Below are 26,517 nucleotides of genomic sequence, written 5' to 3' on the forward strand. Positions count from 1 at the left end.
GCCGCCCCAGCGCCATGGCCGAGTTCCCAGCCAAAGTCCGCACCCAGACCAGCACCCCGGCGGGGGCGCACGGCCCGGCCCGCAGCGCGCTCCCCAACCTCGCCCTGGATCGCGGCTTCCTCCGCTCCTTCCTCGGGCTGCTCATGATGGTGGAGCTGGTGAGTACCCGGCACCGGAGGGGCTGGCAAGGGGGCTGCTCCCCCAGGAGGGAGGTGGGGGGGGCTCAGCTTTGACACCCCCCCCCCGCCAGACACAGGTACGAGGCACCTGGTGTGTGGGGCCAACCCCCACCTCATTCCCTCCAGCCCTTTGTGCGAACGCCCTGACCCCCCCCCCTCCTCCAGCCCGACGTGTTGTGCAGGGAGCCGGGGCTGCAAACAGATCCCAGTCCCTGGGGCTGGGAGCCCCCCGCTCTCAGCCCCCTGCCCGCCTGTCTGGTCACTTTCACCGCCTCCCCTCCCCGCCGGCAGCCTTGGTTTCGATGGTGAAATTCACCAGGGAGCTTCTGTGCCTCCCCGGGGTGTAGGAGCTGCAGGAGCGGAGCCGCTGCTGGGGGAGACACGCCTGAGCCTGGGGCTGCTGCAGCCTTTGTGACTCAGGTGCTTCCAGGGGGCACCCAACCACCAGGGTGTCACTTGACCCAGAGTCCCCCTTTTCTGGGGACAACTCTTGACATTCTAAAAATGGGCCATTTCTGCCCTCATTTCAAAACAAAGTTTGAACAAACGCCTAGAGGTGGGGGCACAAATACCCAGCCCTTCCGTGCACTGGAGAGTTTTACAGCTCCATGATTGCATTAGGGAAACGAGCAAACTCAGTGGCCCCAACCTCGACCAGTTACAGCAAGGTAAGTGCACAGGCTGGGCCAGACTGTTGTTTGTTTGTTAAATAGGTAATAGTTAGAGGGCAGCGTACTAGGGGTATTTTTAAAGCTTGACAGAATTAGATGTGTGGTTTGACATGTAATGATGGGAGAAGAGTCTATAAAAGTATGAATGGCTTGATTCCCCGCTCATGGTGTGAATCCGGAGTAAGTCCAGTGAGGTCAGTGGCACTGCACTGTAGTAAAATCGCAGTGAGAACAGCTGAACGCCTTAGAAAAATTGTGGGCCTGATGCTGATCTAATTGGTGCTTGTTTTACACTAATGTAACTCCACCGACTTCAGCAAGTTACTGCTGGTTTACACGAGTTCAAGTGAAAACAGAACCAAGATTTCACTGCTCCAGGCCGGAGTTGCAACAGTGTAACAGAGGAAAACTTGAGCCCAGCATATTATCATGGTGTTACATAATGACCCAGTGTGCTGTGAACTGGTTATTTTCATGCACCACCTCTGGGTTGCATTCTGATTGAGAAGCATGAAAGGTTGTTTAGTCAATCAGGTCAGTTGATTAACTAAAATTAACCACACGTAGCTGGTTGCAAAGCAGTGGAACAGGTACCCTAGTAACACATTCTGCGACCTTTGCCCTTTGGAGCGGAGGAGGGGTTATGGGTAGCAGCAGGGGCGGCTCTAGCAATTTCACCGCCCCAAGCAGGGCGGCACGCCACAGGGGGAGCTCTGGCGGTCGCTGGTCCCGTGGCTCCAGTGGACCTCCTGCAGATGTGCCTGTGGAGGGTCCACTGGTCCCGCGGCTCCGGTGGAGCATCCGCAGGCATGCCTGCGGGAGGTCCACCGGAGCCGCGGGACCAGCGGACCCTCCGCAGGCACGTCCACCGGAGCCGCCTGCCGCCCTCCCAGTGACCAGCAGAGAGCCCCCCGCGGCATGCCGTCCCAAGCACGCACTTGGCGTGCTGGGGCCTGGAGCCGGCCCTGGGTAATAGCACCTCCAACCAGACATTCAGCTGTCTCCTGCTTCAAAGCACGTTTCAGTGTTCAGAGTCTCTACATGAGGAGAGCAGTAGCCGGAATATGGTGGTAGCTGGAGAACCTTGAAACAGAGAATTGCTCCGGTTGGCTTCCCATGGAAAATAGACACTGGAGTCTTTATAAAGTACCAGCCACTGTGACCAAATTAGAGACAAACATGAAGGACCCTTTTTTTTTTAAAGTGTACAGTCTCATAATATGACAAAAGAGCTTGTTTGCTCCCTACATCACCACCAAATCACACGTACATTTTGTACTGAAAGATCAGCAGCCGGAAGAAAAGCATATCATGCGGAATAAGAGATAAAGCTTTAAAGAGATTTCATGCTGATAATATTCACCTCCTATAGTAATGAAGATCACTCTAAATGGCATAAGAAACTCCATTAAACAGGTACTAAATTACACTCGGTTCCTTGACAATCTGACATGGAGTTAGATCAAGAAACACCTTTGGAAGATCTTTGTGAGAGGAAGTATGAGCTTCTCTTAATCTGAAAGAGGGCTGTAGTGTTTAGAGGTCACATCACACCCCCATTCAGTCTAATACCTCTGCCAGTGCCCCTTCCTCCCAGTCTTTCTACCCACTCAGATATGTGAATCAGTTCCCTTTCCTAGGATCTGGGAGCCTAGGACTCTTTAAACGCCAGGGGAAATTGTCAGGATAAAAACCCATCCATTAAAATGATTCCTTGGCCCTGTGACCACCTCAGATGATTTTTTTTATTACTTGCTCACCCACGGAGTCTATTCCACCACGCACCCCCCAGCCCCAAACGGAACTAGATGAGTCACTTTTACTTTCCAATTCCCTGGCACTAGCAGATGCTGCTGGTTTTTATTTTACTAAGCTGGATCCTAGACCATTCAGGGCTTGGAAGATCAAAACTAGCCCCTTTATCGGCACCCAGGAGTGAACAGGTAGCCAGTGTGGAATGCTGAGCAGATTATCAGTGTAACGAAGTATCCATGTGTACCTTCAACAGCAACTTGTGAATGCTCTTCCAAGGTAACACCAAATAGAGGGAGTGGCAATACTCTAGTGAGGAGGGGTAGAGGCCAGGACCGCTGTGACAAGGCCCATCTCCCAGAGGAGGGTCTGCAGATTCCTGGCCAACCTTAGATCATTCCTTGCCCATGCCTGGGAGTGTCTGAGCAATGATGGGCTGAGTAAGTATCTTGGCTGTGGGCTGTATCGGAAACGTGAAGGTAATAGACTTCCAAGAGCGGGTGCAGGCTCAGCCCGCCCACGTTCCCTGCAGTGCTTGCCCCTGCCAATCAGCGTCACTTCCATCCTGAGTGGACTGAGCTGCAGCCACTTTGCTCTCATCCTCACCCCCACCCTGGGGAAAACAGAGCCTGCGGTGCTGGGATTCCGTGAAAAGGGACCCCCCCCACTCCCTGCCCTCCCAGGGGCTGTACATACACATGGAACGGTACTGGGGACTGAGGGGAGGACAGTTCCCACCAGGTCCTCACAGAGAGAACAGTGCAAGCCCTTTGTAAGGCCACTGCTCTCAGACCATGCTGGTGCCAGAGGAGAGGCAAGAAAATGACATGGTCCAGGGCATTGCAGACCTGAGATACCAAGCCTGGACTCCTTACCTGTACCCATAGCTAGGAGAGCCTCTCTCACAGTCAGCCATAGCCACACTGTCTGTGCCATAGCCCCATAAGAACAGCCAGCTTGGGTCAGGCCAAAGGTCCATCTAGCCCAGTATCCTGTCTTCCGACAGTGGCCAAGGCCAGGTGCCCCAGAGGGAATGAACAGAACAGGGAATCCTCAAGTGATCCATCCCCTGTCGCTCATTCCCAGCTTCTGGCAAACAGAGACTAGGGACACCATCCCTGCCCATCCTGGCTAATAGCCATTGACGGACCTGTCCTCCAGGAACTTATCTAGTTCTTTTTTAAACCCTCTTATGGTCTTGGCCTTCACAACATCCTGTGGCAAACAATTCCACAGGTTGACTGTGCGTTGTGTGAAGAAATACTTCCTTTTGTTTGTTTTAAACCGGCTGCCTATCCATTTCATTTGATAACCCCTAGGGTTCTTGTGTTATGAGGAGGAGTAAATAACACTTCCTGATTTACTTTCTCCACACCAGCCAAGATTTTATAGACCTCTATCCTCTTCCCCCATTAGTCATCTCTTTTCTAAGCTGAAAAGTCCCAGTCTTGTTAATCTCTCCTCATACGGAAGCCATTCATAAGAACATAAGAACAGCCATACTGGGTCAGACCAAAGGTCCATCTAGCCCAGTATCCTGTCTACCGACATCCTGTCTGCCATCCATCTCCACTGTTAAAGTCAGACTCAGGACTCACAATTTGTTAGACCACTCTGTTTTATTCAGAGGTGAAAGTAAGCCAGTGCACCGTGCCGGACCGCATCGGCTTCTCTGGCTGGGATTTGAAGGGCTCTGCGGGGAGACCCAAGCCCTTTAAATCCCAGCCCGAAGCTCTGGCAGCCGGGCAGGGGTTGGCATTTAAAGGGCTCCTCCGAGCTTCCCGCTGTGGCAGGGAGCCTGGAGGAGCCCTTTAAATTCTGGCCCCGGCCCTCCACAGCGGCCGGGCAGGGCCGGGAGGCGGGGAACTCGGGCGGGCTGGGGCTGGCATTTAAAGGGCCTGGAGCTCCACGGTGGCTGGAGCCTCGAGCCCTTTAGTTCGCCCCAGGGGCTACCAGCCGCCTCTGCAGCTGGGAGCCCCCTGGGTGATTTAAAGGCCCTGGGACTCCCTGCCTCTTCCGGATGAGGCCACACACCCTCCAGGACTCCAGCCGTACCGGTAAGTCCTGTGAGTTACTTTCACCCCTGGTTTTATTAGCACAGCGCGCTGCTAATACACCCAGATAATGTGACTGCTCTCCAAGACCCACACTACCTTATTTATACAGATAAAAAGGGTGCGAACTTAACAAGAGGACAAAGAAAGCAGAACTGACACGTTTACCTGAGGCTAGACATACATCGTTAATTTCCTTACTAACTTTTACCAATCTCCGCTTAATGTTTCACCATTAGCTTAAGTGGACTCATTGTTTATGCCGTAATGTTTCTTTTCCTGACACCTGTATTTCAACATTTTTTATTTCTGCTTAAAGGTACACACAGCATTTCTTTAATCCATTCTATTTTTACAATATAATTCATTCTACTTTCACACCACCCTCCGACAAACAGAGGCTAGGGACACCATTCCTTACCCATCCTGCTAATAGCCAAACCCCTACTCATTTTTGTTGCCCTTTTCTGAACCTTTTCCAAGTCCAGTATATCTTTTTTGAGTTGGAGTGACCACACCTGCATGCAGTATTCAAGATGTGGGTGTACCATGGATTTATATAGAGGCAATAGGATCTTCTCTGTCCCTTCCCTAATGATTCCCAACATTGTTTGGTTTTTTGAGTGCCGCTGCACATTGAGTGGATGGTTTCAGAGAACTATCCACAATGATGCCGAGATCTCTTTCTTGAGTGGCACCAATGAAACCAGATTGTGAGGGGGTCTGGAATACAGAGCGAACTGGAGCGACCCTGCTTTCTCAGGAACTTGTCAAACAGGAGGATTCCAAAGTGGTTTGCGGGCCCCAGACAAGAACTATTTGCTCACCAACAAAATGCAACCACCTCTGCAGTGGAATGTGGCAGCTGTGCAATAGCGTGCAGTAATTCTACACAGTAGTTGAGGATAGGAAGTAAAGAAGCAGTAGTTATCCAATTGATAGGAGAAGGGCAATTTTAAGCAGGCAAAATGAAATTAGGTAAACTGGAAGTTGGCTAGGACTTCAATCAAATCTAGGTGTTTGTCATTAGCAGGGGCGGCTCCAAGCACCAGCATGCCAAGCACGTGCTTGGGGTGGCAAGCCACTGGGGGCGCTCTGCCGGTCGCAGCGAGGGCGGCAGGCAGGCTGCCTTCGGCGGCATGCCTGCGGAGGGTCCACTGGTCCCACGGCTTCGGCGGACCTCCCGCAACTCGCGGGACCAGCCATTGAAGGCAGCCTGCCAGCCGTGCTTGGGGCAGCAAAATGCCTAGAGCCGCCCCTGGTCATTAGCCCCATTATAGTAACAAAAATGCCATGTGATCTTTAATCCGCACAAGCGGTCAGGGCCTCAGTCTTCTATCTCATTCACAAAACAGCACCTTCAATGGCACACAGCTTTTCACACCAGTTAGGGGCATTGCTCCAGTGCTGCATTAGAAGGGAAAAGATTTGCCTCCCTAGTAACACCTCTCCCTAGTTTCCTTGTCAGCCTCCTATCAAACCACTCACCCGGCCCCATGCTGCTTAGTTTACGATCCCAGCCCAAGGTGGAGGAGTGACCGGTGTAAGACACAAGCTCTTTAGCCAAGGAAAACATTCAAGGGAGGCCCAACCAAAGCCAGAACCGAGATACACAGATTGTACTAAGCACCAACACCCCAAGCAGCACGTGATTAAGAAACAAAGGCCAGATCCTGCCCCAGTGAAGTCAGCGGGAGCATGACTGGGCCATAAGGACCACGAGGCTTAAATCTGGAGTATTTTATTTGTATTGTATCCATGGGGGATTTGTTCTCCTCCCCCCGATCTCAGAGTAAAGTTTGGTCAAAATCAGCAAGAAGGATCACACACAAACCACAGGTTACTCCCGGGTCTAATGTAAACCGTATAACAGCTCCCAGAAAACCTTAAGACCTGGAGGGAGCCTTCAGTAAATTGGAACCAAGTTTTGATTTTGTGATGAAATGCCGATGCAGTTCAAACAATGGGAGTAGCAGGGAGAGAATCTCCCTAGGGCAGCAGTCCAGCACATATGGCGGATGCCCTGAATCTAGGTTTCCAGAAGCATAAAGGGCCTGATTTTCTAACATGTGTCCACAGAATTGTGCATGCAAAAGTGTGCACGCAATGCCGGGCCTGATTTGCGTGTGCAATCACAGAAACTGTGCGTGCCAATGCTCAGTGCGCAAGCCCAGTCCTGGTGCTTCTCTGTTAAATCAGGTGCTTGCTTCGTGCCCAACTTCATCACCATGTTTTAGAACATCAGGTCCCCAAACCATTTTTGGTGCCCACGGAACGTCATCCTGGGCTGACATCACACTGGCACTGTGCCAAGAGGCTGCAACACAAAATGTGCCCATCTGGCATTGCGGTTTGGTCTTAGTGGCCAGCGTTTAAAAGGCAGCAGCCATAGGTAGAGGCCACAGTTCCGAGACGTCGTGAAGAAGGTAGGCTAGAGGTGGAGCTTACACGAAGCTCGACAACTGTTCTGTAGCGTCTCCTGCTTCCTGAACTCTTTGTGAGGGATTTTTTTCTAATGCATATTTTGCAATCACGAGTGTTGGAAATTGATGTGAAAAAAAGAAGGCATTGTCCAGACCGAGGCGAGACCAGGGCCTTTGTACTCCAGAAGGACAATGACTTTTGTGTTCTGGTGTTTCTTTCTGGACAATAAGCAATGAAGACTTACGTAGCATCCGTGGTGATAAATCAAGGCCCCAGCCAGCTGCTTTCAAAGGATCATTCTCCTCTGTGTCAATGGATGTAGAGTCGTCCGTCAGACCCAGTTATCTCAGAACCAGAGACGAGTCTGAATCAGGACCCTGCCGGGCCTAACGCAGGGAAAGTTCCCATCTGGATCCATACTGCACAGCTGCCCCCTATCTCGCATATGGGCTGATCCAATACCCAGGAGCCAAACGTGCCCGAACTTTGGGAATAGTCTGGTCCAAACTTTGCTGCTCAGGCCTGTCTCCGGAATGAATAATGCAGCCCCAGAATGATGTAATAGTCATTGAGTTGAATAATAAACAGTGGATCATGCAATTAAATATTGTTATCACTCAGCAAAGATGGAGCTGTGCAAAGGGATCTGGTGCGGGAAATATCCCCGCTGGGCATTAGGATCCACCCGATTAAATCGGTCAACCTAAGTGAGAAAGTTGAGCCTTCAAATGGTTTGATATTAGGGCCTGGTTTGTGCTGGATGCCATCTCTGAAAGCCAACCTCCTCCCGCCAGCCCAAGATAACACCTGCATGAACCATTTAACTCACAGCCCGGCACCTAGCATTGCTCTCTGGTTTGGCATAGCAGGGATTCTATGTAGGCCTTTAGCATCTTGCCTGGCACTCCCTGCTCCATGGAAATAATCTGCTCCTTCCAGCCATTCTTCGCTAGCTGGATCTGCTGCGCTCATTTAGCCAGTCCTCCAAATGCAACGGACACATGGCCAAGTTCAGATCTCGTGTTCTCACGTGCAGTGGCCGGGAGGCCAGTACTGACCATGCGTTGATACCAAGGTCTGAATTTGGCTCAAAGTACTTTGCCAGATTCTTCTTGGATGCCATGAACAGCTTTATCAATGCGAAGGGATGAAATAGTGAACAGGAAAATTTAGGCTGACTATTAGGCATAATGTCTGAACAAAGAGCCTCCCAAGGAAGAAATGGAAGCCCCTATTCATCTGGGACATTTAAGACCAAGTTGGACAAGGCTCTGGAACCCAAAGTTAGGAACAATCCTGCACTGGCAGGGAGATGGATTGGAGGACCTTTTCCACCTCTAATTTTAGGGCCCAATCCTAAAGACGGAATGCGTGAAAAGTTAAATAAGGATCTCACGATTTGGCATTAGAAAGTTATTATATCGTTCTTCTTGATTGTTCTCCAGCAGCGCCGAACCCTATCAAGATCAGAACCTAATTGTGTTAGGCACTGTACAGTCACACAGCAAGCGAGACTTCCTATCCCAAAGACCTAGACAAGTGGGGGGTGGGGGTGGGAAGGGGTTGCCCAAAAGTGCAAAGTGACTTGCCCAAAGTCACAGAGTAGGTCAGTGGCAGAGTCAGGAACAGAACCCAGGCCTCCCAATTCCAAGGCCAAGTGCCTACCCACTGAACAACCCTGCCTCAATGAGGGCCTCTTCATTCTAGGTGCTAAAAACAAACTGGGTGAGCAAAGGCACTTCCGTTTGCCTCACCTCTGTTAGTTCTGAGATTGCACTGAGTGCCTGGCAGCAGCACAGGCCTGGGTGGAGCATCTGATCACTTTCTGTGCAGTGAATGGCCTAATCAGCTGCTGCTTTATCAGTAGTTTGCTAGGCGCTGCCCCAGGCAAAGCAGGTGTTAAATCATGCTGAACTTTCTGGTGTGACTGGGGTGGGGTAATTATTGTGGGGAACCAGGGCTCTGAATATCAGATAACCGAGAGGCAAGGTGGGTGACGTCATAGGGGGTGGAAAAGATATGGCCTCACCCACCTTGTCTCTCATATCCTGGGACCCACGCTGCAGATAACACAGCGTAAGTAGGTCAAAAGCCTCTTCCGAAGATCAGTTATAAGAACGTGCAGTGGGAAGGAAAGTTAATCCATTACTTTCTGACCGGGGCGGGAGGGAAACAAACTCTGGTATTGGTGAAGGGGTGTGGGGAGGATGGGAAAATGTGCCTTTAAGCACTGAGCCTGGGTGGAGTGTGTGTGTGTGTGCGTGTTATTAAATCAGCCGGAACAAACTCCCCCAGGAGTTTGTCTATAAACACCTCCCAGCTGAGCCTTGGTTGCTGCCGGCCTGCAGCGCCCAGGGCCCTTCCAGACCAGGGAGCTCCCAAGATGCGTTTGTTCTCTGGTACCTGGCTGGCAGACGGGACTCACAGGGCTGCTGAGCGTCCGGGGTACCAAAGGGGAGGAAAACGCGCTGCGGAGGCTGGGGCTACGAGTCCGATAAGGCAGCAGGCCCCGCAGGGAGCCCATCCCCACGTGCAGTGGGGTTTGTTGCTGAGGTCACGTGGGGGGCTAAGGAGCATTGCTCCACGGAGGGGCAGCCTGGGCGTGTGGCACTCCCTGAGGGTTCCCCGAGAGAAGAAAGTTCAGCTGGCGGCACCACCCGTCTCTCAGGCAGAGGAGAAGAATCGGTTGCCCTGACAAATCTGCCAGGGGGATGGGGCAGGTGCTGCACTGAAGGTTGCCAGTTTTGGTTGGACGTATTCCCGGAGGTTTCATCACATGTGATCTTTAAAATTAATCTTTAATTCCGGGAGCCTCCCGGGCACTCCTGGAGGCTCGAGGACAAACCTGGAGGGTTGGCAACCCTAGCTGCCACCAGCGAGGCCTGGAGACAATGGCCAGGCTGGACGCACAACGGCCCAACCACCACCTGGAGCGGAGAGCAGGGGGCGTGCTGGAAATTCCACCGCTTTGCTTTGCGGCACCAGCTGCAGGATTAGCCTCTGGCTAGGAGGGGTCAGAGAAACGGGAAGCTCCACTCCCACCTCTAGCTGCTGGAAGGGAGGAGAAGCGGCTTGTCCCTTCTTCCCCACTCCCACCTCCTGGTCTCAGCTACGCTACATCTCCCTGAGAGCCTCCTGCAAGGAGGAGGGGGAGAAGAAAGCAGGGCCCCCCTACTTTGCTGCTCCCCAGCCTCAGCTTTGTGGGTCCTCCGCCCTCAAAAATAGCTCCAGTGCCTGCCGAGATGGGAGTGGGTGTGGATGCATGTGAACACAGATGTAGGAGTGCCTGCCTGTTGTATGCACGCATGCACATGTATGTAGGAGCTGGGTGTGAGGATAAGCAACGAGCAGACAGCTTCTCCAGTCAGGCAGCGGGGCCTGGGAGCTCTCGCTCTTTAGAGAGCTGAAGGAAGGCACAGTGGAGACCCTGCAGAGACTGAGCCAACTTGGACAAAGGAGCAGGAGGCAGCTGGTGAGCTCCCAGGCCTCGCCAGGTGTGGAGGAGGGGGCAGGGGAAGACAATGGGACCCGGGTCCCCAGAGAGGGCTCCTGTTTCCTGGCGGGGGAGGGGCGGAGCGAGCTGGCGCAGGGATAACAATGGAAACAGGCTGCAGGTCCCCAGGTGGGGTATTGCTCAGGCCGGAGCCCAGCAGGGCAATAAGGACAGAAATCGCTGAGGCTGGGGCTGACGCACGGAGATGCCCCCCAGTGACGAGGCAGATACTGGGGCGTGGCAAACGTCACCATTGTAACAGAGTCGCAGGCCCGATGCAGATGCGGGGGGAGAGGGGGGAGGATTCTTTAGGCAGACGCCTGGGGCTGTAATTAGGGCGAGCGATGGGATGAAATTGTGAAAAGGAACATTTAGCCGGAATATTCGGCATAATGTCTTAACAACGAGCCCCCCCGGGAAGGCCAGAGCCGTCCTAAAGTTTCGGCGAGTTCAGATCTGCGGTTTGGGCTCATCTGTCAGATCTCGCAGCAAAGACCTATAGGGCCTGATTTGGCATTGAAATCAACGGTGCAGAATAGCTCACCCTCACGTTAAGCTAATGACCCAGTAAGTCCTCATCAGTAGCATTTCCTTCAAACATAGTCCTTAGTCCTTCGCTCTCTATCGTGCCCATCCTCCTGAGTGAAGGAATCCCATGTGCTTTACAGATGGTGCAAGTAAGAAATGCAGCTAGTTCTGGGGTGGAAACACAGCAGCTGTTCTAGTCAGTGACAGTGGGTTTTTATAAGTTTAAAGGAAGGAGAAGGGCTAAATAATGTCTCTCTGTGAAACAGCGGGGGTAGGGGAGAGTTGGAATTCAGACAGCGGGCCGGGAACATCATTGATTTACTCACCCTGTGACATAGCTAGGGCACATGATTGGCACCCCCAACTCTTGCAAAAAGAGTGCTGTGGGCCGCTTGTGCTCACTGAAGATCCAGGACCTTGGTTTGGCATTTCCCCTGAAGACTGGTTGGTACAGAACCAATGCCCCAGCACGGTGGGTAGTGCACGCCAGCAGCAGTGCCCTGCCGCCCAGCGCTGGGGCACTGGTTCAGTCCTGGCTCAGAGGGAAGTATGCCATCGCTAGGGCGGTCTCCGCATCCCCCGGGAGGGCTCCTGGCCCAGTACTGGCTGGCACAACCCTGTTTGGTTTTACAAATTTGGAGTTTTAATTAAGAAATTGAGTTTAAAAAAAAAATCAACCAGAATTTCCTCTGTCAACACAAAGCCTGATTCTCCTGCATTGGTGTAAACCGAGAGTAATTCCGCTGAAGCTGAATGGTGTAAACTGGTGTAAGAGAGGAGAATCAGGTCTCTAATTCTCTTACTGCTTCGATGTGGACTGAGCTCTCAGCAAGGCCAGAAAGCAAATGTCCAGAGTGACTCGCTTTCAGCCTTGAGAGCTGGGGTTGCTCACACTACAGAGGGGGCTGAGCAGGGCCAGCTCGAGGTTTTTTGCTGCCTCAAGCTCAGGTGGGGCTGGAAGTGATGTCACCTTCTCCCAGCGCCTGCAGGGGCTTTACCCCCTCCCCTGCCCGGCCGCGCGGAGAGACCCCGCTATAAGGGGTGGCACAAGGCAGCGCAGCAGCCAGTGCACAGATGAGGCGGCGCAGCGCCAGCTCCCCGGCAGGACTCACCCTCTCCTCCCCAGGTAGCACTGGGCGCTGGCAGCTCAGTATCCCGGGGCTGGGGCTCCCCGCTGCAGCCAGGGGCATGGCGCCTTCACCCCGTCTAAGTGGCGCAGCTCCGAGAGCGCAACTGCCCCGAAAAAAAAGCATGGCTGGAATGTGGCCCCTGGAAATGTGCCGCAACAAGCACCGTGCTTGCTTTGCTGGTGCCTAGAGCCAGTCCTGGGGCGGAGAGCAGAGGGAGTGAGTACAAACTCACAGTGCTCAGAGAAAGGCAGTGCTCAGAGAGGCCATGATCAATAAATGAATTAGGAGACTGTCATCACCCTGCCCAACAGGCAGCAGCGCTCAGCTGTGTCGATTACGTGAGGGAGGTCAAGGAGAGCTCGCCAAAGCATGGCAAAGGCGGATAAGTAGAAGCTATTATTTGTGTTACAGTAATGCCTAGAACAAAAAACAGTGGATTCTCTGTTTGTACAGCACCTCGCACAATGGGCTCTTGGGCCATGCTTAGGGCTCTTAGGCACTGTGGTAATACAGAGCATAATAATAGTGCAAGGTGCTGTACATGCCCTGTCCCTGTCCCAAAGAGGTTGACATCTAAATAAAAAAAAAAGTGGAAGGGGAAACTGAGGCACAGAGCGGGGCTGTGACTCACCCAAGGTCCCTCAGCAGGTCGGTGGCAGAGCCAGGAAGAGACCCCAGGAAGTACGGCGACTGCTGACAGAATCATAACTCACCGGCAAGTAGATTCAAAATCCTGCATGAACGATTGGATCAGGCCCGTCAGTGAAACAGCTTGTCAGGCAGGTGTGTCTAGATTAAAAGCTAATGAAGAGCTTTTCATTGTGCATGGAGGGCTCCTCCTCTACAGCGTATGTTTTACTCACCCCTTCTTCAACCCAGGTCTTACGGTCCCCCCTTCTGTTCCTCCTCCTCTATTATTCAGTGAGTGACGAGCGTGACTAATGTTTGACTGGCTATTATAGCGCCTGTGTGTTCCACCGGCCTTTCATTGCTTCATGACTATATTTACTGAGGTCTCAAGAGTGTCATTTAAACAAAAGTGGGGCAAGGTGTTAGTTTAGCGTATAAAGCCCTAAATCAAACTGAGCCAAGCGACCAGGGGGAAACCAGCTTCAGCTGAGCTCAGTGACAGGACACAGGGCAGGAGCAGAGCTGCTGCCTTCCCCCCAGATAGAAGAGCTCAGCTGGTGGGGAGGCAGGGCCTTTGGAATTCTCCCCCTGGGGCTGTACTGAAATCGAAACAATTCTGAGCGCTCGGCACCCATAGATCTCAGCGTGGCCAAGCACTGCTAGCTCCATTTTACGGGGGGAAACTGAGGCACAGAGAAGTGAAGTGACTGACTTGTTAGGGTCCCATTGAGTCAGTGGCAGAGATGGGAGAAGAACTCTAGTCTCCTGAGGCCTAGTCTGATGCCCTCACCACTAGACAACACTATCTCCCTATCCTGGGCACACTCTCCAGCCCCCCGTTACACCTCTGGCTTCCAACAGGCTGTTTGATTGTCAGGGGCTTTGCTATATGTATTGTTCATTCCTGCTCTGGTTACTCATCAAGGCAGGCCTGGGTCGAGTGCAGCCTGTAGTGACTCCTGCATGTAGGGTGACCAAGCGTCTGGTTTTCGACCGGAGCACCGCTGACCAGGCCATTCAAAGTCTGGTCAGCAGTGCTGCGGAGCTAAGGCAGGCTAGTTCCTACCTGCTCTGGCTCTGCGCTGCGCCCTGGAAGTGGTCAGCAGGTCCAGTTCCTAGGTGGAGGGTGGGGAGGGCCCCATGGGGCTCCGTGCGCTGCCCCTGCCCTGAGCACCGGCTCCGCACTCCCATTGGCTGCAGGGGCAGTGGCTGTGGGTGAGAGCAGCGCGCAGAGCTGCCTGCTGCGCCTCCGCCTAGGAGCTGGACCTGCTGCTGGCTGCTTCCGGGGTACAGCGCGGACTCGGGACCTGATTCTGGTACATCTTTCCAAACAAAGAGTGGCAAAGGAACTGTAGGGACCTTGGGGGGGGCGGGGCTGGCAAAGGAAAGCAGCCGCCATGAAGACAGAAGTTCTAGAAGGGAACCGGGCTGCAATAAGCGAAAGCTGCAGGAAGAGACAAAACGACAAATACAATGTTCCCAGTGGTGTGACGGAAACACTGTCATGGGGCTGCAGCATCACTGGGTTTCTCCCGAGACGTAACTACACACAGGGGTGTTTTCTCAGCCAGCGGCACCCTCAGCCCCTCACCCCACCCCCAGCTTTCTGCCAAGGACCCCCATTTCGTCCCTTCTTCTGCATTTCTAACGTGCCTTTCACCGCGGCATCTAGGCAGGAGACATCGCTGAGCTGAGATCTCCCGGCCCCTTCCTCATTTTACGCCAATTCCCAAGCAGAAAAAGTTGTCCCAGTTTTAACTAAATTGACTTGAGAACCAGCTCTAGTTAGAGAGGTGTGGCCCCTGGCCATAGTCACATTTAAGCCAGTTCACCCTTTGCTTATAAACAATGCAGATTCAGTCAGTAAATTACTGCCTGGCATAGGTACGGTCTCAACCCTCTCCGCCCCAGGGGAATGATCCTGGCCTGCTCCCTTGGTGTGGGGAGGCCCATGTGAAGAGTGATTTGTTTGAGGGCCTGTCATGGGGTGCTCCACTCACTGCTGGTCTGGCGCCTCCTCCTGGTCACTCAGGGGATTAGTTCTCAAGGCAGACGCCCCCTTCCCTCTGCCTCGCCCTCTGGTCTGCAGCTCCTCTCTCACTCCAGGACCCTCAGCGTCTCCTCCATGATTTAGCCCTCCAGCCAGGTCGCTCGGTTTGCCCCCTTCGGGGTACAGTCCGTCAGTGGTCCTAGGCAGTCTTCCCATTCGCTGCCTCGCCCTCGGTCGCTGGTAGGGGAAACCGGCTCTGCCCTCGTCTCCGGGTTCCAGTCCAGGGACCCTCTGCTCAGCGGTTCTGGGCTTTCCTCGCTCAGCCCTCACGGCCCCTTCTCTGCGCTGCGTCCTACCCTCTGGTTCCCCTTCTCTCTCTGGGGTGCACCAGCTCCTCCAGACTAGCTCCCTGCAGCCCCCAAACACCATCCCTCTTCCCAAGGACCAGCAGCCCTGCCTGCGGCCTGTTCCTGGCTTTATAGGCCGGGCCTAGTCCTGCACAGGTGAGCCCCTCTCCAGCCAAGCTACCTCTGGTCCAAAGCTCCTGTTTGCTGATTAGCCATGCAAGGGCTGGGTGGGCCCAGTGGGTGGAGCTCACCCCACCACGGGGCCCTTTCCTTATACAGCCCGTGTTTTCATAGTCTTCCCCTCCTGCCGAGCTCCACACCGTTTACTGTGCAAACCTCTCGGACAAGCTCCTGCCTGCCTCCCGGCACTTCAGAGGGGATTCCTGCAGTGCCTTAGGCTCACCCTTCCCCTCCCCAGAGCCGATGCACCTGTGTTTACATGGTACGCTCGGGTAAGATACCCCCACTGCCCCAAGGAGCTTCCAAGCCAAGTCAGACAAGCCACACGCACAAGACAGCAGGTCAAGGAGAGGGAGGAGGTGAGGATTCCTCGTGCTGAGAGAAAAGCAGGATGGGAGATGGAGAAGACGCTGGCGTTAAGGAGGAATTTGGAGGAGGAGAGAGAGGGTTGTTGAGGGGAGAGGGACTGACTGTTCTAAGTCCTATGGGACGGTATGAAGCTGAGACTGGGGAAAAGAACCAGGACGGAGGCTTGAGAAGAATAGAGGGATTGAGAGGGGTGTGACGGGTTGGATCACAGAAACCCCCCTGGGAGCTGCCAACTGATGTGCTAAGACTACCTCTGCTCCTGCCTTCGCTGCCAGCTCAGGACTCCAGCACCCTGTCTTGCTGAGCCAGACACTCCCGTCTGCTCCAGCACAGACCCAGGGTCTGAATTACTTGCCCCAGAGCTGCAGGTTTACCTGAAAACAGCTCACAGAAGCGTGCTTGTCTTTAGCACTCAGATGCCCAACTCCCAATGGGGTCTAAACCCAAATAAATCCGTTTTACCCTGTATAAAGCTTGTGCAGGGTAAACTCATCAATTGTTCGCCCTCTATAACACTGATAGAGAGAGATGCACAGCTGTTTTACCCCCCCTCCTCCCCCCGCCCCAGGTATTAATACAGACTCTGGGTTAATTAATAAGTAAAAAGTGATTTTATTAAATACAGAAACTAGGATTTAAGTGGTTCCAAGTAGTAACAGACAGAACAAAGTAAGTCACCAAGCAAAATAAAATAAGATGTGCAAATCGATATCTAATCAAACTAAATACAGATAGGATCCTCACCAGTTCCAGAATGCTCCCCAGACTAATCTCCTTTTAGCCTGGGTCCAGCAATCACTCACACTTCCTGTAGTTACTGTCCTTTGTTCCAGTTTCCTTCAAGTATCTTGGGGAGGTGGAGAGGCTCCTTCTTTAGCCAGCTGAAGACCAAATGGAGGGGTCTCCCAGGGGTTTAAATAGACTTTCTCTTGTGGGTGGAGACCCCCTCCTCACCCTGTGTAGAATCCAGTCGCAAAATGGAGATTCCGAATCACATGGGCAAGTCACATGCCCATGCATGACTCAGGACTTGCAGGTAGCAGCCATTACCCACATGCTACCTTGAACATCCTCAGGTAGACTTCTTATGTGGATTGGAGTCTTCCAAGCTCTTTTGTCTGTTAAGTGCTTCCTGATTGAGCACTTAACTTGCACATTCCTTTCCCAGGAAGTGACCAAATGTTCTAACTAAGGCTATTTAGAAATCAAGCAATTATACAGCCAATGTTCATACCTTTGAATACGCAAATGGTGTCTGCATACAACTAGCATGAACATAACCAGTAGATCATAACCTTTACACAGATACGTACATGGCATATGTAGCAAAACCCTATTCCAGTTATATCATACATACATTTATGAGCACACCCCCCCATAAAGCCTTAGGGGTACACTGTCAGAAGAGGAAAATGAGAGCAGGTGGGGCATGGGACCAGCTTGGTGAGGGTAGGTTAAGATCACTGGCTATGAAGTGTTATGTCAGGGATAGGCAACCTATGGCACATGTGCCGAAGGCGGCACGCGAGCTGATTTTCAGTGGCACTCACACTGCCTGGGTCCTGGCCACCGGTTCAGGGGGGCTCTGTGTTTTAATTTAATTTTAAATGAAGCTTCTTAAACATTTTAAAAACCTTATTTACTTTACATGCAACAATAGTTCAGTTATATATTATAGAAAGAGCCCTTCTAAGAATGTTAAAATGTATTACCAGCACGCAAAACCTTAAATTAGAGTGAATGAATGAAGACTCGGCACACCACTTCTGAAAGGTTGCTGATCCCTGTGTTATGTCAATATCAGCCGTTATGACTAGTCATTATTCTGATGAGTAACACTGATCAATAACACGAGGGAATCTCAAGGTCATTGACAGAAAAAAAGCAAGGAGGCCAACCGTACAGGGCTGGAGGGAACTCCTTTCATTAAAGCACCCAGCCAACCCCTGCACGTTTAAGTAATCACTGTCACTGTCTATAAATAGTTATGAGAAACCCAAGTGGGGAAGAGACCGTGGGAAAGTGCCATGCCCATTGCAGGGCTTGATTTCACACAGTGATCATGCCACCTACCTTCCCTGGGGTCAGATCAACCCAACACACCTCACTAGAGATTCCAGCCTCTAAAACGAGCCACAGGATTGACAACAGATTCCATCCCCCTGAAAGAAATGTTAACAGTAACCTGGAAAGGAGGAGAAATTGAGAGTTTTGTGCCATTTTAGCTTCATTGTGATATCTGAATAAGGGCTCAAATGGTTTTCTTTCATGCTTGATTTTTACATTAGATATTGAGGTCTTCCTGAAAAACTCTATGGACAACTTGTATGATTATATCACATCACAGTTACCGGGCAATTAAACCTGATTAATTGAGAGGGGAAGGGATTTACATGCAGACTGCTGAAAGCCATTTGTCTAGTTTGTTTTTTGTTAATACATCATTTAACTCAAATGCTTAAACAAACAGTTGGGAGAAAAGATCTCTTTGTTAAGGAGTCAACATCCCCATCCCATTAAATAAACCAGATCTGAGGTCTCAAAAGAATTTTCCAGCTAAAGCCAGGGAAAGTGTAGGCTTGACATTCCAGATATATATCTACAAAGCTTAAGCAGGAAGCACTTGCAAACAATGAATGCTCATTAACTGAGGGCTGGATCCTGCTCCCCTTCATATCAATGGCAAATCTCCCTGAAAGAAGAATTGTAAAGATTTCTTTGTTTCCTTCCTATTAACCACTTTTTCCTTTCTGTTCCACAGGTGCTTGGCTTGCTGGTGTGGGCTCTCATTGCCAGTACATATTACCAACCCATTCCCGCATATGGCTGGGTGATGTTTGTAGCCGTCTTTTTCTGGCTGGTAACAGTCATTCTGTTTGTGATGTATCTACTGCAGCTTCAGATGAAGCTCTACATGATCCCCTGGTCTGTTGTGGTAAGTCCCTGTAGCTGCAGATAAATGGTGTATTTCACAGGGGAAATCATTCCACATTAAATGTTTCATGGGGCTGACAATTAGATGTACCCTGTCAGAATCAAACTTAGAACGTTTTCTGCATCCAACATACCTGTATCTCATAATGTTATTTGATTTTAACTGGACCCATCAATTACTGAGACATTGCTTTTAAAAAGCCATATGAAAAGTGTCCCTCTAGCCCTTCACTAGAGAGATGGGAGGAGTTCTCCCATCTGTGTAATTAATAATCCAGCTCCCCAAGAGGTGGTCGCTAGGTTGATGGGCGACTTCTTCTATCAACCTATGGCTGCCTACACTGAGGGTCAGCTTAACTACCTCACTCACCATGTGGACTTTTCACACCCCTGAGCGACGTGGCTGGGTTGACTTACATTTTGAGTATAAACCTCCATGCACTCTAACTTGCATTGAAATTAACGCTAAATTCAGCTTCCTTCAAAACACAATGGGCCTCACTGTCCTCTCCGGTGCCAGTTTCACACTCGTGTAATGCCATTAATACAAACCAGGTGCAGCTGCACTGAACTCACACCTGCTTTATATCACTGTATACCACTGAGGGGGATCCGGCACAAGGTTACCAAACAGGGGCTTGTGTGTATTAGAAAACGTGCACAAGTTAATCAGTTTAGTCACACCAATCCCACCTCTAATGGTGCTGCACGTACAAAGGTTTAAGCCACATGTGTAGCAGTTTAGCTTAAGCTAAACTCACATAAATGCATCGTTGTTAATGGTCTGTACTGGTGAAACTATAGCAATTGAATGACACCAGTGCAAATGTTCTAGTTTTAAACCAGGCCTAGGAAAGGATAAAGTTTTGCAGGGAATAGGCACATTTCACTAGGCTTCTAAAAAGCCTTTTGCAGTGGAAAGTAAAGGGCACATTGTGATTGGTGAGGCTTCAATAAACATTAAATAACTCAGCTGGTTTTAATGAGATGGCTGTGAGTTTACACCAGCGTTACTGGAGTTCTTTGAATTTTGGCCCGAACAGGCTGTGGGTTAGGCCTCAGAGCAATATTAGGGATTAACCTTCAACCTCTGCATCCAGCTTTCATGTCAGGAATCTGGTAGGTGCTGGAACGATTTGTACAGTGGGGGAGGCTGAGAGTCATTGACCCAAACTGTAAACCCTGCATATGATGGAGACACCTTCAAGCCAGGGGGTGCAGCAGCCCCCCCACAGCAGCACCTGTAGAATCTAGGCAAAAGCAACTCTTTGTGTTGCAACCCTCTTAGTTGTGGGAGTTGATGGACTGTTCACAATCAAGGCAAATATAGCAGTGGAACTAGACCACTGTAGAGACCAGCATGGAGGCACAGACGGTGCCCTGACAAAGGAGAGGCCTGACTCCACTTTTTATATGTCTGGACGGGCTTTTTAAACAAAGGCAGTAACCCACTAACAGCTCACGTCTACATTCTTGGCATCATGAAAACGCCCTGGAATTGGAGTGGGAGTGTTGATGATGCAAGGAATGCAGGATTGGGCCCCAGAATTAACAAAGGCAGAATAACACGTCCTTGCAGTAGTTAAAAAAAAGGGCTGCAGAGCCCAGGAGTGAATTGGACTGGCCCATATCAGGCACGGAGCGAGTGCTCCTCTCTGCAGAACGCCAGGCGGGTTCCCTGGGCAACGCCATAAGCGAAATGGGAAAGATATGCTGTCCGGTTAATTACCTGCAGAGGCGCTGCTTACTCCACAGTGGTTCTGTTAGTACCAGTGATGCAGTGTCTTCGTCATGTTCGCCAACCTCATGCACAAATTCTCTCTTCGCTAGCTGTTTAGTTTTCTTCTGTCCGTGTCACTGAGTCATGGGGCTTTTAAGAACCCCCCCAAAGCTGCAATATGTCTATGGGATTCCACAGATCACACTGCAGAAGTCCAGATGCAATTATAAATATGACTTTAACCCTACAGCCAGATTTTTCAAACACTTCCGGCATGATTTAGTGCAGGGGCTCTCAACCTTTTTCTTTCTGAGGCCCCTCCAACATGCTATAAAAACTCCATGGCCCGCCTGTGCCACAACAACAGTTTCTCTGCATATAAAAGCCAGGGCCTGTACTGGGGGGTAGCAAGCAGGGCAGTTGCCCAGGGCCCACCTCACAGGGAGCCCCATGAAGCTAAGCTGCTCAGGCTTTGGCTTCAGATCCAGGTGGTGGTGCTCGGGGTGTCATGGCTTTGGCTTTCTGTCCTGGGCCCAGTGAGTCTAATGCCGGCCCCGCTTGGTGGACCCCCCAGCCGCCCTGCTTGAGAACTGCTGATGTAGTGCATGCTTTGTTTGCTATTGCAAATCAGCAGGGTGAGCACAAGTGCTGGATGCATTTGCATAACCTGAGTGTGCACACAACCCACCTGACACCTGTTGTTCAAAGAAAACAGCACCCTTCAGCTATTTGTGTCATCAGGAGAACATCTACTGCATATTCTATGGACCTACTCAAAACGTCATGCTTCTTCCTCACCTTTTCAAAGGGAAAGGCAGCATGTTTCTGGTATGGCCATCAGAAGTGAAGCAGTCAGCAGTGCTCACTTTTAAGGGGTGTTAATTAAGTCATAGGCATCCAACTGTGCTATAACACAATGCTCCTTGTGCTGGGCCTGGGCTTTCTGATACCATTTGCAAACTCACAGGAGAGAGGTGGGGAAACCAGGTCTTGCCTGTCTGCATGAGAATGGGTTTGTCCAACCCGAGATCTTTGCTAAACTCCTCTCTGCCAGGGGGTACTGCTAGGGGTGGAGCCCAATGAATTAATATTGTGTGTGTGTGTCACATTTTCAGAAGGGACCAGTCATTTTGGGTGCCCCATTTGAGACATCTGAAAGGGGCCTGGTTTTCAGACACGTCTGAGCAAATCAGAGTGACAGATAAACAAGTAACAGGAAGAAAAGGAAACAGATTGGTCCCTTTGTCATAAAACAGCCCTTTCTTTCCCTAGTTAGTGATATTCAACGCGGCTGCGACTGTCCTGTACGTGACTGCGTTTATTACGTGCTCCGCTGCCGTTCAGTCTCGAATCCGGCTGCCTGGAGACTACAATAAAAGAGCAGCTGCATCAGTAAGTATCGAATGCGGCCCCTGCTTTTCCTGTGTGTCTCTGCCCTGGGACCCTTCTGGATGGGGCTGTGTTCACCTAGGCCTTGTCCATGCTACACAATTAAGTCATCCTACATTAGGGTCGACTTGCAGCCACCGCAGTAATTACTGTGTTTTTTCATGTCCACCCTGCCCTCCTTCGCGGGTGGAGTGCATCACACCGACTGAACAGGGGCATTATGGGGGAGCTCCCACCCGGAACCCCGACTGCCCGGTGCTGGGGACACTGCGTCGCCCTAACTACATTGACCTAAGCGCTAGGTGTCCCTAGCCTCTGTTTGCCAGAAGCTGGGAATGGGCGACAGGGGATGGATCACTCGATGATTCTGTTCTGTTCATTCCCTCTGGGGCACCTGGCCCTGGCCACTGTCGGAAGACAGGACAGTGGGCTAGATGGACCCTTGGTCTGACCCAGCAGGGCCGTTCGTCTGTACCTCTCATGGAGGTGGAGTCATTAGGTCGGTGTAGGGTGCGACTGACATCGGCAGGAACGACGCTGATATGTAGACACAGAGCTAGGTGGACGTGAGCTGCCGTTCGTAACCAAACTCTGGCCGTAGAGACCAAATGACTTTTACCAGTGACCCAGCTCGACAGGACTGTTGGTTCAGAGACGTGTTACCTGGCTGGTGCGTTCCCTCCACAGTCTGTTGCCAGCACGCTCGGCTCTCCAGTGAGAGGCTGTTTTCAAGGTACAGGAGAGCAGTCACTGTAAAATCCCCTCTCCACAAGCCAGGGAAACTGCTAGCACCTTTCTAGCAAGACCTGCTTCCTCAGAGCGATTTTAGTGTCAACACAGGGTCTGTGCAGTGCGGGTGGGGACATAAGGCCCCACCCATGCTGCTGGTGTCACCAATGAGTTAATGAACCCGGTGAAACCTTTAGTTCCATTTTAGTGGCGTCTCAGAATCAGCTCAAAGAACAACGGCTTTCAGTTTCCCCCCGAGCACACAGAGATGACCCTCTACCCCAGCTCTGCAGCATCTCCTCCTGCTGGCCAATCCTCTACTCTGCTGGCAAAACACAGCTCCCCCCTACTGCACTATTCCCCACCCATTCCCCTGCAAAATGCCAGCCTTCTTGCTCTGTCCAATTCTCCCACAGCTGTTTCTGTGCTGTCCTGCATTCTGCTGCCTACCCACAGCCCCCTCTCCCCAGGCTGATACACCAGGTCACTAGCCTCTCCTGAAAATTCCTGCTCAAGCCCAACTTCTGCTGTGATGCCTACAAGAAATCGGTCAGCTAATATTGCTTCACTAGGAGAGCAGCTGAGGAAAAGTTCATGCAAAAACTATAAAAAAATAAATCCAAACAAGACCATCCCACCCCCCCAATCATGCTGCGATGGGTTTTACTTTCCCTCAATGCTTCATCTGTTGTCTTAAAGACTAAGCTCTTCAGGGCAATGAGCAGGTTGTCTCATGGGCTTGGACCATGCCTAGCTCACTAGGCAGGTACTACAGCTACATAACTAACCGTGAGACATGCCTGCCAGGCCCTCGCCTGTTTGGCTGGGTTACCCAGCTGCAGCCATGCAGCGCAGCTGGCCTCTCGCTCCCGAGTCCTCCTGCACCCAGCTCTCCTCTCCCAAGGCTCAGCCTCACGTCCTCCTGCTTCTCCCACAGCTGCCACTTTCTCCTGCCCCATTTTACTCTTGGAAAAAAAATGGGTTGCTCAGCATGCGGGGGCCAAAACATGATCGAAAATCATGCTGCAGCCTAAGAGCCTAGGCAACACTATTGTCTAGCTTACGTCCCCACCTTGGGAAAGACCATCCGCCTCCTAACTCTGATAGGTTTCATTGCCATGGCCAGCCAAACGCTGGTAGAACCCTGCTTGGCCATCGTGCATGAGATTATTAAAGGCTTTAAACCACTCTGTTATAGCTAGTTAGAGGGGCATCCTGATGGACTCTTCAGAAGGGCCTTTCAGCCCCACCCAGCCAGTAATCTCAGCTCCAGGAATGGCCATTTCTCAAGGGGTCTCACTTGTGTTTGAGAACTTTGGCCCAGACCCTCAAAGGTATTTAGGTGCCTAATTCTCATTGATGGGCCCTTTGTGGATCTGGTATCAAAATAAGCAGCTTTCAGTCACGCTCAGTAGCTCCTGTTTCTTACCTGTGCCACGCATGTAGGCAGTACCACTAGATGAAGTCTGGTAGAGGGACACAGGTTCCTGCTCTTTAAAAGGATCTTTGCATTGTAAGATTGACTCTTAAAAATTCTTTGCATGTTTAAATTGGATGGTATCCCTGCATTTTATGGATAGGAATGGATGGAGCCCCACCGACTCCTTTAGGTGAAATATTGAAACACACGATTCCCCTTTCACAGCAGGGGGAAGTTGACACTGTGTTAAGTAACTTGCCTGGGCTCCTACAGTGAGTCAGTGGCAGAGGCAGGAATAGGACCCACTGATAGAGCCCATCCCTGCCTTTTGTGCCGAGGCAAGATGCCTGTCTGGATTTGCCCTAAACCAAGCATCCATCAGACCAGGCATTTATTGGGCAGCTGCTGCTCTGCTAGAATCCATGGCACTCACTTAGCTAAGCCCTGTGCTGGGCAGCGTTAGCATCAAGCGTTAATACTCTGCTGCAGAAAAACTAACCGAGCTTTGTCGTGTTGCTCTCTCTTTCAGTTCTTTGCCTGCGTTGTGATGATAGCCTACGGGGCGAGCACTTTCTTCAGCTTCCAGGCATGGAAAGGATTTGGCAGCAATGCAGCAACCAGTCAAGTGACTGACTAACCACCCCTAAGGCCTGGGTCTCCTGAAGACAGTTTACAGTTGATGGGGTAGGGGTGGGAGGGCTCACTGGATTTGCATTGAGCGAGGAAGCCTCTCATCACTAGGCCTCTCATTCAGATTGACCTAGGTCAGTAGTGGCTGAAAGCCATGACCAGCCAATAGCTGCTTGGTGGCCTACGTGAGGACTGACACGTGGTCTTTTAATGCAGCTTACAGTGGATAAGTGTCCATGGCCCAAAACCCACCACAATTGGCATCCCTGGTGTGGTGAAAGACTGACTTGGGAGACTGGAGTCCCTGGAATTGGTCTCTTCATGTCAAAGTAGCTTAGGGCTGGGGTCCTCAACCTTCTTCTTGCTGAGCCCTCCCCTGCCTTCCCCCCAACATGCTATAAAAACTCCACGGCCCACCAGTGCCCCAACAACTGTTTTTCTGCATATAAAAGCCAGGGCTGGCGTTAGGGGGATAGCAAGCAGGGGCCAGGGCGCCACGCCACAGGGGCCCTGCAAAGCTAAGCTGCTCAGGTTTCGGTTTCAGCCCCGGGTGGCAGGGCTCAGGGCCGCGGGCTTCAGCCCTTCACAGCAGGACTTCGGCTTTCTGTCCTGGACCCCAGAGAATCTAACATTGGCCCTGCTTGGCAAAGCGCCTGAAATCTGCTCACAGCCCCCCGGGGGCTCCGGACCCCTGGTTGAGAACCACTGGCTTACGGGAAGCGTATCCGTGGCCTCCCTAGGGTGCAGCAGTTCTGCCATCCAGAAGACTTCAGTCACCCAGGCCGGCCAATCCAGCACATTTCACTGGCACTAAATTCACTAAAAAACAAACCAAGACTCCTCCCCCAGCCACTTGCAGCTCTACTGTAAATAATGTAAAATTAACTCTTCGGTCGGAGCAAGGGTGGAGTTGTGGGAATGGAAGTTAGGCAATGGTACGAGATTGCAACCGTTATTTTATTGATTTCTAAAATTTGAAGTACAAGTTGTATATTATAAATAAAAATCTTTCTAAACCCAACAGTTGATCAAGGAAGTTTTTAGTAGAAATTTGCTTCCTTCCTGAAAAAACCATTGTAAGGTAAAACTTTGTGCCAAATGGAAAGCAGAGAGATTCACTTGCATAGTATTGTAGTACTCACCACGAGTAAGGGCATCTTAGCGTTGAAGGCCAGAGGAGCCCACTAGATCATCTTGTTGACCTCCTGTATATTGCAGGCCACCAAGACTGCCCCACACCCACAGAATCTGGTCCCAAGTGTATGGCTATCAAATGCATTGGGTTTGCCCAATGCTGCTTTAATATTTAAATTTAGAGTTAAGGCACAGGTTTGTCACGCTTCCTACCTTAGACAGAGAAGGTGAAAGCCTGGCCCCACTGAAGTTTTGCCACGGATGTCAATATTTTGGGTGAAATCTGGTCCCACGGAACTGGGGAGAAGATTCAGATCATTAAGCTGCAGCCCCCCAGCTGGAGGTGATCTCCAAAAAAGGTAACATGGTGGGTGATCTGGCAATGAAGACATGAGACCAGAGCTCCAGATGGGGAAACTGCAGTAGTTCCATTGACTTAAATGGAGCTTTGCCAATTCACACCAGCAGGGGATGTGGCCAGTCTTTAAGGGATTTGTGGAAGTGGGAGAGAAGGAAATCCTGAAAATGGCATTGGTAGCCAATCAGATACCGACATCATCCTGGCTTTCCTTTGATATGCTTTGCTTGTGCAAGGTTTTTTAAAAGCTTAAATATAGTTTGGGCTACTCTCTCACTTACAGGGAAAAGAGCTAAACATTATTTTCCTACCTGTTTAGACCAAGCTCTGTCATTCTTCTATATGCAGTTGACTCCAGCGCTAAACTGATTCCAAGTTTCAGGATAAAAATACCAAAAAAAACCAACCCTCAAAAGAAGTTAAGATAAAATCACTTTAGAAACAAATAACTCTATG

General features: G+C 51.1%; 1 protein-coding gene across 2 annotated transcripts; it reads left to right on the forward strand.

Moving 5' to 3' along the window:
* Positions 1-10: 10 nt before the first annotated feature.
* LOC120384551 (plasmolipin) lies at positions 11-24,863 on the forward strand. 2 transcript variants are annotated; one of them, XM_039503408.1, is made up of 4 exons: positions 11-158; positions 18,509-18,682; positions 21,674-21,793; positions 24,469-24,863. In XM_039503408.1, the coding sequence occupies exons 1-4, from the start codon at positions 15-17 to the stop codon at positions 24,574-24,576; spliced, it is 546 nt and encodes a 181-aa protein (XP_039359342.1). In that variant the 5' UTR covers positions 11-14; the 3' UTR covers positions 24,577-24,863. The 2 variants fall into 2 exon arrangements, with proteins under 2 accessions (XP_039359342.1, XP_039359344.1); XM_039503410.1 differs by lacking the exon at positions 11-158 and adding an exon at positions 758-847.
* The last annotated feature ends 1,654 nt before the right edge of the window (positions 24,864-26,517 follow it).

Source organism: Mauremys reevesii, linkage group 16 (assembly GCF_016161935.1).
Source record: "Mauremys reevesii isolate NIE-2019 linkage group 16, ASM1616193v1, whole genome shotgun sequence".
Lineage (NCBI taxonomy): Eukaryota > Metazoa > Chordata > Testudines > Geoemydidae > Mauremys > Mauremys reevesii.

Coding starts and splice junctions, on each gene's coding strand:
- LOC120384551 (XM_039503408.1), top strand. CDS start 15: ATGGCCGAGTTCCCAGCCAAAGTCCGCACCCAGACCAGCACCCCGGCG. Junction 159..18,508: donor TGCTCATGATGGTGGAGCTG/GTGAGTACCCGG, acceptor TCTGTTCCACAG/GTGCTTGGCTTGCTGGTGTG. Junction 18,683..21,673: donor TGATCCCCTGGTCTGTTGTG/GTAAGTCCCTGT, acceptor TTCTTTCCCTAG/TTAGTGATATTCAACGCGGC.